General features: G+C 31.9%; 3 protein-coding genes across 10 annotated transcripts; all 3 read left to right on the top strand.

Moving 5' to 3' along the window:
* Window positions 1-2,906: 2,906 nt before the first annotated feature.
* Window positions 2,907-7,886, top strand: LOC107478888 (E3 ubiquitin-protein ligase RGLG2). The gene is made up of 12 exons (XM_016099042.3): window positions 2,907-3,171; window positions 3,887-4,153; window positions 4,849-4,933; window positions 5,023-5,163; window positions 5,256-5,369; window positions 5,452-5,549; window positions 5,770-5,849; window positions 5,920-6,025; window positions 6,139-6,266; window positions 6,492-6,678; window positions 6,793-6,849; window positions 7,640-7,886. The coding sequence occupies exons 2-12, from the start codon at window positions 3,899-3,901 to the stop codon at window positions 7,718-7,720; spliced, it is 1,332 nt and encodes a 443-aa protein (XP_015954528.1). The 5' UTR covers window positions 2,907-3,171; window positions 3,887-3,898; the 3' UTR covers window positions 7,721-7,886.
* A 1,598-nt stretch (window positions 7,887-9,484) lies between these two features.
* Window positions 9,485-16,840, top strand: LOC107478886 (pentatricopeptide repeat-containing protein At3g53360, mitochondrial). Of its 8 annotated transcripts, none has more exons than XR_001590029.3 (4): window positions 9,485-9,558; window positions 10,926-10,999; window positions 11,139-13,701; window positions 14,506-14,642. XR_001590029.3 is itself a non-coding variant. In XM_052259413.1 (4 exons), exons 3-4 carry the CDS (start codon window positions 11,207-11,209, stop codon window positions 13,472-13,474), a joined length of 2,067 nt encoding a protein of 688 aa, XP_052115373.1. In that variant the 5' UTR covers window positions 9,485-9,558; window positions 10,926-10,999; window positions 11,139-11,206; the 3' UTR covers window positions 13,475-13,908. The 8 variants fall into 8 exon arrangements, 6 of the variants coding, with proteins under 6 accessions (XP_052115373.1, XP_015954524.1, XP_052115374.1 ...); XR_001590028.3 differs by having other exon boundaries at window positions 14,495-14,623; XM_052259413.1 differs by lacking the exon at window positions 14,506-14,642 and having other exon boundaries at window positions 11,139-12,061; window positions 12,263-13,908.
* Window positions 16,841-17,852: 1,012 nt separating this feature from the next.
* On the top strand, window positions 17,853-18,467 carry LOC107478989 (3'-5' exonuclease-like). Its single transcript, XM_016099143.3, has one exon. The coding sequence runs from the start codon at window positions 17,853-17,855 to the stop codon at window positions 18,465-18,467; it is 615 nt and encodes a 204-aa protein (XP_015954629.3).
* The last annotated feature ends 373 nt before the right edge of the window (window positions 18,468-18,840 follow it).

Genomic DNA, 18,840 nt, shown 5'->3' with positions numbered 1-18,840 from the left:
AGATAACATTGTTGTTTAAATTTAAATCTTAACAGATTATTATATTCTAATCTAAATCTATTTGGATACTATATTTGCTTTAAAACTAAATGGATACCACGCTACACATTTAAATATTCATGAATATTTTTTTTGTGTCGTCAATTTGCATTTAGAGGAGTGTTAGGACAGTAATTTTGTGATTTGTAACTATCAATTAGTCATTAATAATATTTTTAATAGTGTAAAATTTTATCGAAAATTATTCATTTTTCTTTTGCTAACTAAGTGCTGGCCAAATTTTGATAAAAATGCTGGTCTTTCAGGCCTTCTCTTTGCGTTTATACTTGGCATGTGCGAAATATTTTAATAATTTAAAAACAAATTTAATTTTTTTCTAAAATCAAAATAAAAAGAAAGTAAATATATACTTTAATAATTTGAAAACAAATTTAAGTTTTTCTTTTTTTTTTGTTTCAAACCCAAAATAGAAAGAAAATAGATATCTAACCTTATCTTAGAGTGAAGTTAAAATGAAGTGCTCAATAACTACTACTAGTAGGTTTGAAATTGAATATCAGTTCTTAATTATTGTATTGTGAATTTGTGACAGCTAGCGTCCTTATAGGAGAAGCTATTTTCAAATTTTAATTTTTTTTTAAAAAACTATTCTCAATTTTTGATTCATTAAAAAACAGAAGATCCGTATTGGCGTATTATTGTATCATATCATTATCATACATACACTCATATCAATCATATTTGATATGTGACAAACCAAAAAGTGAAACAAACAACGCCCGTGGTATCCCAATCCAACCACACCCATCTATAATAAATGATCAATCATTACATAAACAAATTAAAAAAAGTGAAAATTTAAAAAATAAAAATAAAATATTTAAAATAAAAATAAAATTTATTAAATATTATTTTTTTAATAAGTTAGACACAATCTAACCGATATCATAACATTTATTATACATTTTTTACTAAAAAATTAATGATTTTTTAAGTAAATATAAAAAAATTATGTCATTTAAATTATAGTTCCTTGACTGATTTTCTAATATTATTATTATTGTTGTTAAAATAATTTATTTTCTTAAAAAATAAAAGATAATTATAAACTTTAGAAGGGTTTTTTATTCCGAATAATAAAAATGTTGTTTGTTTAGAAAATATAGTAGAAAGAAGAGAAATTGAATTAAATAATATTTTTTTATTTATATCTATCTACATGTATTTGATATGGCAAAAAATTTTGATATGGAAGTAAAATAAGTGATATATTTGAACATGGTAATTTTTGGTGTTTTTTTAAATTGTGGGAGTACACAAATCGGAGGGTCCGATTTGTGTTGAAAAAGTTGAAAAAAATTCAGAGTACACAAATCGGAGGGTCTGATTTGTGTTAAAAAATTGAAAAAACCCAGAGTACATAACTCGGACCATGCGAGTTATTTGGTCATCAAATTTTGCTTCACAAATTGCATGGTCCGATTTGCAGCTGATGAAATTTGAAATGTGAAACATGAAATTCAGACCCTCCGTTTTATTTATTCTGGGTAATTTTTTTTATATTCTGAGAGACACAACTCGCACGGTTTGAATTCTGCTTCCTCTGATCCCACAACGAGGTAAAGCACCCCTTCTCCCCATAACTGAGTTCAACACTTCCTTTGATTCCATATTCAAATTAAAACTCTATTTGATACAATTATCAACATAATTCAGTCCTTGTTTTATCTTAGTAATTTGTGAAAAAACAAAAGAATTAATCATCTCAAAACACAATTTTATAATAGTTTATCTAACACGTACCTACCATTATTGTTGTTATCATAGTAATCATTATCATTATTATTAAGTTATAAGTCAAATAACTTCTCAAGTGTTCGAATTTTAAAAAATATTCTGATCTTTTAAAAATTTAAGTATAAATATATAATTTTTTGATTTATCAAACACAAAATAAAGAATTTAAAATTTTAAAAAGTATAAACACCTTTTTAAAAAACTTTACCAAACTAAATTTAAATATAACGAAAGATAGAGAGAGCGCAAATTTTTTTTCGTCCAACACATTAAGTAATTTTTTTTAATTTAAATTTTAAATTTAAATATTCTATTATAAATTTTAAATTTAAATTTTAAATCTAAAAAGCTAAAAAATAATTTTATTATAAAAATAGTTACAATTATTATAATAAAATATTTAAATTTCAAATTTAAAATTTGAAAAAAATTAATTAATGTGTTAGACGAAAAAAAAAAGTTGCGCGACTCATTAGAAACTAATTCCTATATATTTTCAATTTAAAAAAAATAATGAATACGACAGCAGCAACACTAATAGGAACAAAGAGAGCGAAAGGAAAAAAAAATTCCATATTTTGATGAATAATACAAGAAAACACCTGATTAATAATTTTTAATCAAACTTATTATAAAAAAGATAAAACGAGTTTACAATTTATGTAGTTAAACTTGGTCAACTCAACCAAATCAAAACACATGAACAAGGCATATCATCATTTGCTTGAAAATCAAATTTAACTATTTAAATTTATTTTTTTTCTCCGAATATTTACTAATTTAATAGATTAAAGACTAATTTACTGTGAATTCAATGAATTATTATATACATAAAATATAATTTAAATTTATATCAACAGTTAAAATTATTAAACACCAATATACTGATATATTTTTCTAAAATATAATTAGGTAAAACCTCAAACACCCCTAATCCCAATCCAAGGGCCTAATCCCTAAACCGCTTGATAAGAACGCAAATCAAAACCTGGTTGCTAAGCATTAAGCAACATTTTAATATGATTATGATTGTTTTTTTTCATTTATTCAGAACATAAATTGATGATTTAACAATAAACAGTTTTCCTTTTTAATCTCTTTTTTTTTTCTGCCTAACAAAGTGAGTGAGTGAAAAGTGAAGTGCTAAGAGAAACTTCGTGGAAGCAACAACCTCTCTCCACCACTTACCAATCAATCAAAATCAAACATTTTGTTTTGTTTGTAACATAAAAACAATATCATAAGCATAAACATATCCATTGCTTCTATCTCTAAATCCAGTGTCACTGAAGACACTCAAACACACCAAAAGCTTCGATCTTTGTTAGTGTGTTATGCTTTTTCATTTCATTCTCTCTTACCCACCTCTTCAAGGTATAATCTTTCTTTCTTTATTTTATTTTCCTTATGCATTTTCATTTTTTCCTCATTTTTTGCTTGCTTTATTGGTCAGCTTTTCTGTTTCTGATGTCAAAGTTTCCAAAAGTATCTTTTTTTTTTCACAAAAAGGAAAAAAAAAGGGGTTTGGTATGTAAGAGTTTTGGAACTAATGTGAAAAGGGATTGAAATAGAAATCATGGGATTCTTTTGTGTAGTTTTCATGATTTAAAAAAAAATTGAAAATCAAGTTTATTATTATAATGCAAATTGGGGTGTATCTTGACTTTTGCATAATGTGAACTGTGATTTTCATGAATTTTTTAAGGTAGGGAGAGAAAAAAAAGTGTTATTTTTTTAATTTCACTTAGATTGAGCTTGAAAAAGTGCAGTACAGTTCTTAAAGATTTGATCTTTGATTGTTTTTATTGTGTTGCTGAATATTCTGCAAGATAAAGAATTTAGCTTGGAAATTGAAAAACAAGTTTATTATTAAAATGCAAATTGGGGTGTTGTTTTGACTTTTGCTTTATTTGAATTGTGATTTTCATTATTTTTATAATAATGTGGGAAAAAAAGTTACTTGGATTTTCCTTAAGAGCTAAAAAAATGTGTCTTTGATCTCATGAGCTTGATAAGACACAGCTTTTAGAGTTAAAAAGATTTGATTTTTAATGATTTCATTTCATGGGGCTTCTGAACTTATCTGCAGGATAAAGAATCTATGGGTGGATCAAGTTCTAAAAGAAGTAGTTCTAGGCGTTCAACCACGAGGTCGAATTCAAATTCATGGTACCCTCAATATCAAACACCTTCTTATGCACAAAACCCTCAGTATCATGAGCCTCAGGGTTATCAATATCATGGCAATACATCTCAAAGCTATGGTGGCAGCGGGAGTGGCCGTCCCGCGGAGCAGAAGAAGAGGTTGGATAGGAAGTATTCGAGGATAGATGACAATTATCATAGCTTGGAGCAGGTAATTTTATCTCCCTAGTCTCTGCTGGTATCTCTAGAACGATTTTCAGGGTTGTCGTTGCAGAATAACTCGGTTCTTGTTTGCGAATTGCATGATAATTGGCATCTCTTGAAAGATTTTTTGGGGTTGTGCCGAAAAATGAAACTGGTCAAGGTTATCAAACTCTCGAGTTAATTTTATTTACAAGTTTAATTTTACAATCCAATTAAAGTATACTTCACGAATACAGGTGTACTCTCGAGTTTGGTAACTTTGAAATTGGTCATGTTGGAACTCATGCACTTTTATGTCAAAGTTTGAGAAACAAGAATCTGTTTAGGTGTTCAGCTCTTCAGGTCATGAATTATTTCGGAACACTATTGCCATTGCTATCAAATTGCTTAGAATTTTCTGAAGTTTGAGGGGAACTCCTTTTTCCGGTCTTGCGACTGTTGCTTTTAGTTGTTACTTGAAATTGTTATTATAAAGTTGGCGCCGGATTTGGTACAAGAAATCATCTCTCATCTATTTGGTGCAAGTTTTGTACATACATCTTGTTGCACATTGGCCATCTTTTTGTACATAGCTATTCGTTTCGTTTCGGCATTGTGTTGGAGGATGTAAAGATGTTGTTGTTTTTGGATTTTAGCCTTAGTTATTCTAAATTAATTTGTTTTCTTTTTCTGACATTTTGAATCAAATTTTCATATTCGAAGGTAACCGATGCTCTGGCAGGTGCTGGCCTAGAATCTTCCAACCTCATTGTTGGTATTGATTTTACAAAGAGCAACGAGTGGACAGGTTTTGATTCGGTCGACTTCTCTCTTTTCTATTTTCTATTTTCTCCTGCTTGTTTTGCTTCAACGTGCATAGCTTGTCGTTTTGACCAGGTGGAAGATCATTTCAAAGGAGATGCTTGCATCACATTGGTCACGAGCAAAATCCATACGAACAAGCTATATCTATCATTGGGAAAACATTGTCTTCCTTCGATGAGGATAACCTGATTCCTTGTTTTGGGTTCGGTGATGGTAATTCGAGAAACACTGTTATGATCTCTTTAAAATCCAATAGTTAATGTTCTTGTGAGTTACATTGTGTGTGCACGTTTACATATTGGCAGCATCGACACATGACCAAGAAGTTTTTAGTTTCTACCCGGATGATAGATTTTGTCACGGATTTGAAGAAGTGTTGTCACGATATCGGGAATTAGTCCCTCAATTAAGGCTTGCAGGTCAATTAAGCTTCATTTCATTTTTTTAGCATTCTTAGTTTGCCCCTTTTTTATGCCGTTTTTGCCTTCCAACTTGTGACAGGACCGACATCATTTGCCCCAATTATTGAGATGGCAATCTCCATTGTTGAGCAAAGTGGAGGCCAGTACCATGTCTTATTGATCATAGCTGATGGACAGGTACAATCTTTTTCAAATTGAATTTGAAAATAATAAAAATGATTTACGCGAATAGCATAGACCGAAATCCTTAATCTAAGGTTTTCTGTTAAATCATTTTTTACGTATTCCCTCTTAATGCATAAGGTTTTAGTTCTCAGTCTCACTTCTTAAATGTGGCTGCTGATAAATAACATTAGAGTTTTCATATCGAAATATTGAGGATTGTTACTTGTTGCAGGTAACAAGAAGTGTTGATACCGAGCGTGGTCAATTGAGTGCACAAGAAAAGAAAACGGTAGAAGCTATCGTGAAAGCAAGGTACTTATCTAACTGTTTCGCTTTATTCGTTGTTTTGGTTATCATATTTCTAAAACGTGCTTGTTGACAGCGAATATCCCTTATCGATCATTCTGGTTGGAGTTGGCGACGGGCCGTGGGACATGATGAGAGAATTTGATGATAACATCCCTGCCCGAGCATTTGATAATTTCCAGGTATGTATCGCCTCCGAAGTTATCAGTTTCGTGGTTCACAATTCATTTTTATTTCTATTAATGTGAAACTTCATTTTCACCCCTTCTTTTTTGTAAAATTATTCCTTCCATAGTTTGTGAATTTTACGGAAATAATGTCAAAGAACATGGATCGATCACGCAAGGAAGCAGAGTTTGCACTTGCTGCTTTGATGGAAATACCCTCTCAGTACAAGGCAACACTAGAACTTAACATATTGGGGTAATGAAGTTAACCCTTTTTATTCACTTAATTTTCAAAATAAATGTCACTTTCATTTGTTTTGTATAACGGAAAACTAATGTATCCGGTGTAAATTGTATCCGAATACATTGAATTTCCAATTTACCAAAAGTGAGAGTGATGTATATTTCGAAACGGAGGGAGAAGTAGTCTTTGCAAGCTTCGCATAACGAAGTCATTTACATCGTATTATTTCTTGAGCAGTGCTCGCAGAGGGAAAGATATAGACAGGATTGCTCTCCCACCACCACTATATGGTTCCAATACGCCATCTTATAACTCTCCGAAAGCTTCGCGACAAAACAGTTTCCGCCCCACTGCGCCATCTCACAGTCAAAGACACGATGTTTTTCCCGCACATTCTCCTGCCACGTCTGCATCTGATAATCAGGTACTTGGACAGTTGAACACACTTTTTTACTCTCTCTTGCTTTTGTACCTTACTTTCAACTTTCCTTGTGAATTACCATTACTCTGAACGTTCATTATAATGTGATCCTTGCAGCTTTGTCCCATTTGTCTTACTGATCCCAAGAACATGGCATTTGGTTGTGGGCATCAGGTAAGAATCCACTCGATTCAATGCTTTCTCGCATGCATGATACGAGAAAAACTTTCATGCTCGTGGCGTATCATTAGACTGTTTGATAAGTGTCTCGAGATAGAAAATAAAGATATCATCTTTGTTTTCGTCTTTGGTTTTTCCGGGAGTGTTTGGACTTGTTTGATGGCGACCAAAAACGTAAATTTTTGTCTTATGTTCTGTCTTCACAGCCGATTCCACCTAGAGGGATAAAGCTTCGTTGTTGTATTCTGTCTTCACGGTTTCCACTTTTCCGTCACAATTTCTTAGTCTAAACATGATAGATGCATTTTGCATGTTTTGAACTTTTGGTATACAAAAATTGTTATGTGTGCACTAAAAATCAGCCACTATATATTTGTACATAACTACATATGTTGTTTTACACACTTTCAATATGTATTTTTGTATTTTAACATGTATTTTCAACAAATGATTAATTTTTTGTATACACAGAGCATAGTTGTTTTGTCTGAGAGAGAAATACAAAGACAAGAAAATTGAATCTTCTATCCCAATTGTGTTTTCTATCTTCAATCAGTGTCTTTGTATTTCTTTTCTAAGACAATTATCATGATCATGCACAATCACTCATTTTTCTTATTTTATGTATAACCTCCTAATGCTATAACCGAAATTAATTAATAATTGGTTGTGAATATTTTTAGAGCTTGTTATACATGATTGAATGAGCCTGCTATAATTCTTTATTATTATTATTATTATTATTATTATTATTTTGAATTATTTTTGGTAATTTGCATTGCAGACATGCTGTGAATGTGGACAAGAGCTTGAATTATGCCCCATATGCAGGAGTACTATTGACACAAGAATTAAACTTTATTAATGTTATATATCTCAATTTTTTTTTAAGAAAAAAAGAAAGAATTGTGTGCAACTTTCTTGGTGAGAAGGTGTGTAAGTAGGATGGGCAACAAAATATTGCTTATTCAGGTCCTTATTTGTAAATATTTTGGTATTTATTGGTTCAACAAATCTATGCTTTTGGCTTATTTTTATATTCCATTTACATGTGGTGGTTCATCAACATAATGCTCCTTGCCCCTCATTAGGTAGGGATTTAATTATTTAATAATTTTTTAATTTAATTGTATTTTTATTTTTTAATTTAAAAAAATAATATTAAATAGAAAAGTGATTTTAATTTTAGTTATATTTTTTCCCAAACCATCTAACATTGTCGGTGGAACAACATAGTTGTGTGAATTATTTGGATACCAAAAATCCTTAAATTTCACTAGTGAATGATGGTGACACTAATTTAGTGATGGGATATGACATGAAACATGATGAGTTGGACAAGGTTGGTTTTGTAATTTTGTACATTAATTTAGGAGTGCTTTATATATTTATTGATGAACAAGCCTAATATGCAAGTGAGAGCTTAAAGCATCTTATTATCTTATCCACAAATCACTTTTCTTGACTCACTTTAAGAAAAGCAAATGTCTCTCCTAATGAACTTAATAGACTAAATTATGTTTAATGTATTGTGGGTGTAAAGTAGTTTTACGGCTAAAATTTTTATATATGAAAAATTTTAATATGAAATACAAAAATATTTTATCATTTTAGTGTTCTACAGAGTTGTGATTGTAATAATTATTTTAATTATGAAAGAACAAAACGTCACTTTTTGTAATAAAAAATATTATTTTTAATTATTAAAATACAAAATGTCATTGAAGTTTTGTTAATAACGTTTTGTATATGGTCATAGTAGTGTTTAACACACAATTTGGTTTATCATAGAAGATTTCATTCCTAATAATATAATATTAAAAAAAATTCTAATTTTACATGTGTATCTAATTATATAACGTTAATTATTAAAAATAATTATTATTTTTATTAATTGCGCAAATAGACATATAAAAAAACAAATATAAATTGTATAATTATATAAAATATTTTATATTATTAATGTATTAAAATTAAACTCATAATATGATATGATATAACGTATAAAATGGCTTAGAGGGTAATTTTGCTTTGCCCACCATGATCAAATATGTGAATAGCTTAGCTTTTCACAAAAAGTCAATATTTCCAAAATTCTAAAAGTCATTGTTTCTGTTCCTATTCCCTAAAACTACCATATTATTATTAATGTTGGTGAATTGATAGGTATTAATATGCTTATTAATTTATTTTGTTATTAATTAAATATGTGTAATAAAAATAAAATATAAAATAAGTTAAGATGGTAAAATTATATTTTTGGATTTAGATTTTGGTAAAAAAAAAAAATAGACTTCATTTTTTATTATATCAATCACATCTTTTTAAATCATCGAAGTTGACTCAATATTTAATAAACATTAATCTAAAATTAAAATAAGTTTTTTATAAGTTTATTTTAATACCCTAAATAGCATAAAATAATTTATATAATCATCAAATTACAATTTTCTAATTATTAATTACACTATAACTATAAAAAGTAAATATTTTTCCTAATGTATCACTATGTAATTTCATGCCTAAACAATTTATCAATTTTTATTTTTCATATTATTTATTTTACCTAATTAATCAATAATTCAATATATCGGTATTCTAGTTTGGTCTATTTAACTAATCGTATCTCCGTTGACCAGAAACTTGATCGGAACCGCCTCTGGCGGTGGTCAACCCTCTCTTTTCCCTCATTGCTTCCTCAAGGTGCATACTTTTACTCCTTTACTAACAAGTTTGTTTTTTTCGGTGCATTTTCAATTTCATTTGGCATCTTCAATTTCACTATAATGAATATTTTGTGTTAGGGTTTAGGGGTTACTAATTACTGGTATTACTTCTGACTTTGCGAGAAGTTGTGAAATTTGTTAATTCAGCACTTAAGTTTTAGTTGGATTTTTGTATAATGAGTTGGGATTTTACTCATTAAGATGTAAAGTTTGAGCTTTTACGTTTTGCTTATAGGTTTAGCTTTTACTTGCAAACTCTACTTATAACACCCTTGATAGTGTGAACTATGAAGCTGAGAGATTAAACCCACACTTATAGCAGTAAGCAAAGCTTCAAGCTTTTGAAACTTAGATAATTAGAGAGTAAATGCTGAACTTAGCTCCCTGCTTCAGCACCACGGGTCAGTGCCTCCTTCTTTGGTTTGCTTGTCAATAATCTTCATTTTCCAGTCATAAAATTGCAGGAATGATGACATAGGAAGTAACAATGGCAGCGTGAAATTCGTTCACAAATATCTAGTAATATAGCACTCTACGTGTTTGTTACTTTGCTTGACAGAAATTGGAACTTTTTAATTACTTCTAGTTTGATATTTCAATAACTCTTTTGCCTTCTTAGTGTTAGTATGGGTTTGCTACTAGTTCGTTTTTATTCTTGTGGTGTGAATGTTAAAGTACATAATTTGTGAATGATATAGCTTATAATTTGTGGGTGTCTAAATCTTGATGAGTTAGAATGATTTGAGTACAAAGTTCTGATTTCAATGCTGAGTTTTATGTTAGTTGCGGTAGAGATACTTTCATTTGACACTGGAGAGGAGAAGAAGGGAGAAGAGGTCAAGAATGAGATTAATTTTTGGGAGTGAGGTTATATTTCATGATTTAGGTTGGGGACCAATTTGAGTCAAACAAAATCATTTGATGTCATCCTCCGCGTCAGCTAGCCATTGGAGTCCCACGTGAGCACATAATCATCCATGTTGGAGTGCTCTTAGGGACTAACGTGATTCATGGTGAAAATTTTGGGCATCAATTTGATGCAATATATTTTTCGGGGAACAACTTGATTCAAGTGTGAGATTTTAGGGACTACTTGAGCATTTACTCGATAATTAGATATCTTTCCACTAAGAGCTGCTACAAAGATGAAAGATGTTTTCGTTTCAATTAGCAGAGTGCTAATATACATCTTCATGCATTTCCATTTGAGAAGGAAATACTATAATTTTGTTAACTGCCCAAATTTTAGGATATATATAGTCGCTGGTTAATTCTAAACTGGCCGGTTTCATTTAACATTGCCATTGAGCGCAAAAATTTGATTCTTGTGTATGGTTCTCGCAGAAAGAAGCTGTTCACTTGGTTTTCAATGTTGGATTCGATTGCATCTCATTTTGTCAGTCTCATTGGCATCATAGGTAACATTTTTCATTTCAGCATTGCTCAACTTTTTGTTACTGGATTTGTAGGCACCTTTTTATTTCTTAATCTTTTTGCTATCGTTGTGAGCAATGAAACATCAAAACCTAATGGCTTCTTCCTGTTGAATTCATCTAGATAGAGGAGGCAGGTCAAGATGGAAGCTCTAGCCAAGAGTTTTAGTACTCTTGCTTTTTGATTATTCCATGTCAATGATTACACAAGGACAAGTTCGATATTTATCTAAATGCGTAAAACCTATTATACAACCAATATCAAGCAGCAGTTACATCGATTTGATGTGCAAGCAGCACCATTACGAAGAAGCACTCCATGCATTCGATTTCTATATAAAGAACTCAAGTATCCAGCTGGAACCAAGCACATATACGAATTTAATACTGGCTTGTACTAACTCTAGATCTCTTGAATATGGTAGGAAAGTTCATGATCACATTTTAAATTCCAACCATCGACCAGACATTGTTCTGCATAATCATATTCTTAATATGTATGGAAAATGTGGTTCTTTGAAGGATGCTAGAAAAGTTTTTGAAGCAATGCAGCTGAGAAATGTGGTCTCATGGACATTAATGATCTCTGGATACTCTCAAAACAGTCAAGAGAATGATGCCATCATCATGTATTTGCAAATGCTGCGATCGGGACATTTACCAGACCAGTTAACCTTTGGAAGCATACTCAAGGCTTGCTCTATTGCAGGTGATATAACTTTAGGTTGGCAGCTGCATGGCCATGTAATCAAATTAGGATTTGGTTATCATCTGATTGCACAAAATGCTCTTATTGCAATGTATACAAAATTTGGACAAATTAATCACGCCTCAGATGTGTTTACTACAATCTCTACAAAGGATTTGATTTCTTGGGGTTCCATGATTACAGGGTTTACCCAATTTGGTAATGAGATAGATGCTTTATATCTTTTCAGAGACATGCTCAGGCAGGGTTCCTATCAGCCAAATGAATTTATATTTGGTAGTGTTTTCAGTGCTTGCAGCAGCCTGCTAGAGCCAGAATTCGGAAGGCAAATACATGGAGTATGTACTAAATTTGGTTTAGGGAGGAATACTTTTGCTGGATGTTCGCTCTCAGATATGTATGCAAAATTTGGATTCTTACCTTCAGCAAAACTTGCATTTTATCATATTGAAAGCCCTGATTTAGTGTCATGGAATGCAATTATTGCAGCATTTGCTGACAGTGGTGATGCTAATGAATCCATATATTTTTTCTGTCAGATGATGGATTCGGGATTGGTCCCAGATAGCATTACATGCCTCTCCTTACTTTCTGCTTGTGGGAGCTCGATGGCACTCAACCAAGGCAAGCAAATTCATTCCTACGTTATCAAACTAGGATTCGATAAGCATGCACCTGTTTGCAACTCTTTGCTAACCATGTACACGAAGTGTTCAAATCTACAAGATGCATTTAATGTTTTTGAAGATATAAGCGAGAATGCCAATTTAGTCTCGTGGAATGCAATTCTTTCAGCTTGTTTGCAGCATAAACAAGCAGGAGAGTCTTTCAGATTGTTTAAACTAATGATTTCTTCTGCAAATAGACCTGACAATATCACCATAATGAACTTATTAGGAACTTGCGCAGAATTAGCTTCATTAGAAGCCGGGAATCAAGTCCATTGCCTTAGTGTTAAAAGTGGACTTGTGCTAGATGTTTCTGTCTGCAATGGATTGATTGACATGTATGCAAAGTGTGGATCACTGAAATCTGCTCAAAATGTTTTTGATTCAACTCTCAACCAAAATGTTATCTCGTGGAGTAGTTTGATTGTTGGTTATGCACAATTTGGGCTTGCACATGAAGCACTTAATCTCTTCAGAAGAATGAGAAAGTTTGGTATTCACCCTAATGAGGTCACATATCTTGGGGTTCTCAGCGCATGCAGTCACATTGGATTGGTGGAGGAAGGATGGCACCTATATAAAACCATGCAAGTCGAACTAGGTATTCCACCAAGAAGAGAGCACTTCTCATGCATGGTTGATTTGCTTGCTCGAGCTGGATGCTTGAATGAAGCAGAGACTTTTATCATGAAAACAGGATTTGACCCCGATATTACTACGTGGAAAACTCTCCTATCTGCTTGCAAAACTCATGGTAATGTTGACATTGCGAAGCAAGCTGCAGAAAATATACTAAAGCTTGATCCTTCCAGCTCTGCTGCAATGGTGTTACTTTGCAATATTCATGCTTCTGCCGGAAACTGGGAAGATGTTGCCAAACTAAGGAGCTTGATGAAACAAACAGGTGTAGCAAAGGTTCCTGGTCAGAGTTGGATAGAAGTCAAGGATAAGATCCATGTGTTCTTCTCAGATGATACATCACATCCTCAAAGGGAAAAAATATACACAATGCTTGAAGAGTTATGGTTGCAGATGTTGGATGATGGTTATGATAGTTGCAAATGGTTAGACATTGACATTTAGTGAGGAAGTTAGTTGGAAGGTTTCATCAAAGCTATGCTTTTTTTGGTTCCCGATTGAGCAACCTGCATCCAAGTCCTTATACTAAGAACCCAACTAACCTATCCCAAACCGGGACTACAGATTAAGGGACCAAGGGACTTACAATATTGACCAATCCCATATTGGTTTGTTGAAACTATGCTGCTGATATGTGACAGATAGGGTGAGTTAAGCTCCACTTAAACAAGGTATGCATCAGTTATTGGGATTGATGATATGCAGTATGCCTCTAAGTTATATCTTGTTTAATGCCATATATCACTTTGGGCTAAATAGATTGTTGCATATAATATATGACAATGAGTTATATGTTAATCAATGTAAGTTATTAAAATTTTTGTTGGAGATATTCTTATTTCTTTTGTATAGGAAAAATTATCTCTTTTATTATTCTCTTTTTTCTTCTATCTCTCTTCTTTATATTAAATGGTCAATATTACTTATTACTTTATGGAGTAAATATTTCTTACTGTAGTAAAAGTTAAGAATGCATTTGTATATAAGGATATAATTGACAATATAATGATAAATTTTAAATAAAAAATGACATTGTGGAACAAAAAATAAGGTATCATATTTAATGAATGAGGGAGTATAAGATTATGTTAATCAATTGGATTCTCACCAAACACTCAACTGCTATTTACTTCCTTCAAGACACCACCACTCTTATTAAATTAAATCCTAATCAATCATCACACACTATATGATAATTAGGTTAAGATTTTGTCAAATTAATTTCTTCTTTACAAGAGCATGACTTCTAGTTCTAGTTACTCGCCCCCAACCAAAACAATGTCATGAAACATTACCCTTATATTGCTAAATCTTATAATTACCATAACCCTCTAGGCATCATCATCACATGGTGTATGAAACAATGGTCATAATAATTTCTTGCACCAAATCCATGATTATCACAATCTTAATCTTGATCATCTTTTGTGCTGTGTTGATTAATGGTGCCAATGTAAAATCTAGTTCCTCTATAGGCACCAAAGGGCAATGGCAACTTCTATTTCACAATTCTGGTGTGGTCAGCATGCACATGGCTTTGACCAATCGGAACACGGTTATAATGTTTGACCAAACCGGAGCTGGCCAATCAGGTTACAAATTAAGAAAACGCTACAATGGAACACGGTGCACCACAAGTCACAATGATCTTGTGGATCCTACATGCTATGCACACTCAGTAGAGTATGACATTGCTGCTAACAAAGTTAGGCCTTTGAGGCTTGACACTGATACATGGTGTTCCTCTGGTTCATTTCTTAGCAATGGAACACTATTGCAAACTGGTGGATATGGCAATCGAGCTAAAAGCATAAGATTCTGTAGACCCTGTGGTGGTGGTGGTGGAAAGAATCTTACATGTGGTTGGATTCAATCAAAGAAGACCCTTTTTGATGAACGGCGGTATGCTTCTAGTCAAATACTCGCAGAACATGACAGAGTTGTTGTTGTTGGTGGAAGAAACGTATTCACATATGAATATGTACCAAAAATTAATCATGAAGAAAAATCTTTTGCTCTTCCATTCTTGCACCAAACCAATGACAAAAATTCAGGAGGGAACAATCTCTATCCTTTTCTTCATTTATCATCTGATGGGAACTTGTTCATTTTCGCAAACCGTGATTCAATCCTGCTCAATGCGAGAAGGAACCGGGTGATCAAGACATTCCCTCGGATCCCCGGACATGGATCAAGAAACTATCCAAGTTCAGGCTCATCTGTGATGCTACCTTTACATCATAAGGACAAGTTCCAAAAGGTGGAAGTTATGGTATGTGGTGGTTCTACTACTGGGGCATTCAGGGCTGCTAACAAGGGCATGTTCCTAGAAGGCTTAAGATCATGTGGGAGAATGGTAATTACAGGTAAGAGTTAGAATTTCAAGTGTAAATAATTTGGTCTGATATGGGTTAAGATGTGGTGTGTGACATTTTTATGGTTTATCATTTAATTTGTTAATTTAGAAATTTTCAGAATTATCTTTTAGTGGATTGTATGAGTAGTAGCATATATCTATTTCCCCATGATTCTATTAATTTGACTTGAGTCAAGATAAAAATTACTTAAAAACTTGTGTTTGGAAATTTTCTGGATCTGTCACTGCAGGTAACCATCACAAATGGAACATGGAGTACATGCCGCAACCGCGCCTCCTCCATGACATGCTGATTCTCCCAACTGGCCAAATTTTGATCATCAATGGAGCAAAACATGGTTGTGCAGGGTTTGACAATGCAAGAAATGCTTCTCTTGAACCATACCTGTATAACCCCAAAAAGATATTTGGGAAGAGGTTCAAGGTGCTTAAGTCCACAAGCATTGCCAGAATGCACCATTCATCAGCAACCCTTCTTCCTGATGGAAGGGTCTTGGTTGGTGGTGGCAACCCTCATCCAAGGTATTACTTTTTAAAATTTATAAAACTTACAATGAAATCTCAACCATGAAGAAGCGAAAATTTTAATACAAAAATGTGTCTTTTATTATCATTTTCACTATTATTATTAAAGAATGGTGAAGGGAAGCCTTGGAGCAACGATTGAGTTGTCTCCGTGTGACCTGAAGGTCACGGGTTCAGACGTGGAATAAGCCACCGATATAATTATTAAGTTTAGACTGCCTACATTGCACCCTTTGGGTGCAGCTCCTCCCCAGATTCTGCGTTAACGCGGGATGTTTATACACCAAACTATTAACGACGCTAGAGTATAATTCCTATAATTATTCAGTTGATTATTATTCATAACAGGTACATATTTCGCAATGTGGCATACCCAACAGAATTGAGACTCCAAGCATTTGTTCCACACTACATGGACAAGAGGTACCAGAACAAGAGGCCTATGAACTTAACCATAGAATATGGTAATCAAATTGGGTACGGTAAAGAGTTTAGAGTGAAGTTTATGGTGGTTAAGAAGGGGCAAATTAGTAATAATACTGTAACGTTCAGTGCATATGCACCACCATTTACTACACATGCATTTGGCATGAATCAAAGGATGCTTAAGCTTAGGTGCAAGAGAATGGATGTGAGCAAAAATGGTTCAGTGAATGCAATTTTGGAAGCACCACCATCATCTTTTGTTGCACCTTCTGGTTACTACTTGCTCACTGTTGTTAATGCTGGAATTCCAAGCATTTCTCAATGGATTAGGTTCACACATAATGGTTAGTTGATTCATTTAATATACAATTTAGGAGTACTAATTACTTAGGAGTTTTCTCATATACAAAATGTCTAATGATACTGCTTATTATTATTATGTTATAGATGATAGATAATAAAATTGTTTCCAACCATTTATTTGAGCGTTAACAATTTAATTATGAACAATGTTATTACAACTTTTTATTTTTGGGTTAGATCAAATTGACTCCTCCAGATGTGATATGAAATTTAATTGGCGCAAGTCAAAATTTCAAACGTTCATTTAATAATAATAAATAATTTTCATGATTGCATGCAATTTGTAAATACATATCGATGATCATTGATAATAGTAAGACATTAGGATTTGAATTAAAGTTTAAACGTGTGATCTATTCAGTTAATTGATTGAGAGACAAATTCGTTTAAATTCCAACAAGCTTTTTAGTATATTCCAAAATAATAACTAAAATTTATATTTTAGAGAGATAAATTAAATATAACTTATTTTTCTTTATTTTTAGAAATTAAATATAAGGCTAACTTATCCCAAAAATTAGCTTAATATAAAGGTGTCGAACTTATAATAAAAGGAAATAACATTTCTTTTAATAGAAAGTGATCAAACCATCAAGAATTTATGGTTCATTATGGAATCCAAAATTCCAAATTTTATTGCTTTAACCACGCCTTATCTTATTGGTCAATGCAATATTTTGTTGTATAATATCTTTAGAGCATTATTTAGCTAAATCTATGAAGATTTATATAATTAGAAATTGATTTGATTTTTGTTAATTTTTAATAATCAAGATTACAGTAACTCTTTTAAAAGTTTTGGTTTCTTAAAATTTAAATACAAATTCAAATATGTAACAAACTAAAATAAAATAATAGAAGATCAATCTAAAATAGTATCTAAATCTAATGATAAAGATAAAACAGAATAAAATTAAATCCTAATAATTATTCTAAAGGTAAGCTTTCGAAATATTAGATTGTATATATACAAATCAAATCTTCCAACATATTTGATTTCATAAATTCCATAATTTTACAATGATGCCAAAAGGCACAATTTTTTCCCCTATATTAGATTGTTATTTCTTAATGATCAATTTATATTTTTTCTCTCCTTCTTAATCATCAAATTAACTTGCCTCTATGAAGATGGTTTTGATGGAAGACAATTCAAGTTCAAAATATGTGGTGTTTTTTGATGGATTAAGCATTGAAACAATCATCACTCACAAAGCCAGCATAGTTGAGGAGTGGATTCAAGAAATTTCATCAAAAGAAGACATGATTATTGGATTGGATACCGAGTGGACCAAAGATAAAAACAAGACAAAGGTGGCAATTTTGCAATTATGTGTTGAGGATAAGTGTTTAATCTTTCAATTTTTCTTCAATAATATTGTTCCTCAATGTCTTAGGAGCTTTCTTATAGATCCTAACTTCAAATTTGTTGGGGTTGGAATTGAGAATGATATCAAGAGACTCAAGAGTGATTATGGGTTGGAGTGTAAAAATGGCATAGATTTGGCTACTTTTGCAGGAGAAAAATGTGATCAAAATTATTCATCTAGAGGGTTGAAATTTTTGGCTAAAGAACTTGTGGGGCTTGATATGAAGAAGTCAAAGGATATTTGCACGAGTGAATGGAAGTCAAAGGAGTTGACCAAAGATCAAATTGAATATGCATGCATTGATGCCTATGCTTCTTACAAAATTGGCCACTATCTCCTTCTTCAAAAGGAAGAGGTTTACCCTAAACCTATCTAAATGATGTTTCTTATGTATGTAATTTGTTTTTTTGTAAGGATTATAGGTTTATTTTTTTTTTCTCCCCAAAATTAGGAGTGAGATTTGAATCCGAAATTTTTAGATAAAAATGTGTAGATTATGTCATTTGAGTTATAGTTCGTTGGCAAGAATGATAGGTTTATTAAGAATATGTTTTCTTTGCTATTCTTTTTAACTATTTGATCTTATAATTGTTTTTGTTTATTGAATTAGCTCTATTATTGTAAATTTTTCTTAGTTTTTTAAAACTAATGATTAATATAACTTTATATTCTTTCGGAATTTTTCAAATGTTTTCAGTGGAAATAAGGGACTCTCTTTATTATTTAAGGTGAATGGTAAAATTTATTTT

This window comes from Arachis duranensis, chromosome 3 (genome assembly GCF_000817695.3).
Source record: "Arachis duranensis cultivar V14167 chromosome 3, aradu.V14167.gnm2.J7QH, whole genome shotgun sequence".
Taxonomy (NCBI): Eukaryota; Viridiplantae; Streptophyta; class Magnoliopsida; order Fabales; family Fabaceae; genus Arachis; species Arachis duranensis.
The sequence above is the reverse complement of the archived record's forward strand: the minus strand, read 5'-3'. Positions and strand labels throughout refer to the sequence as shown.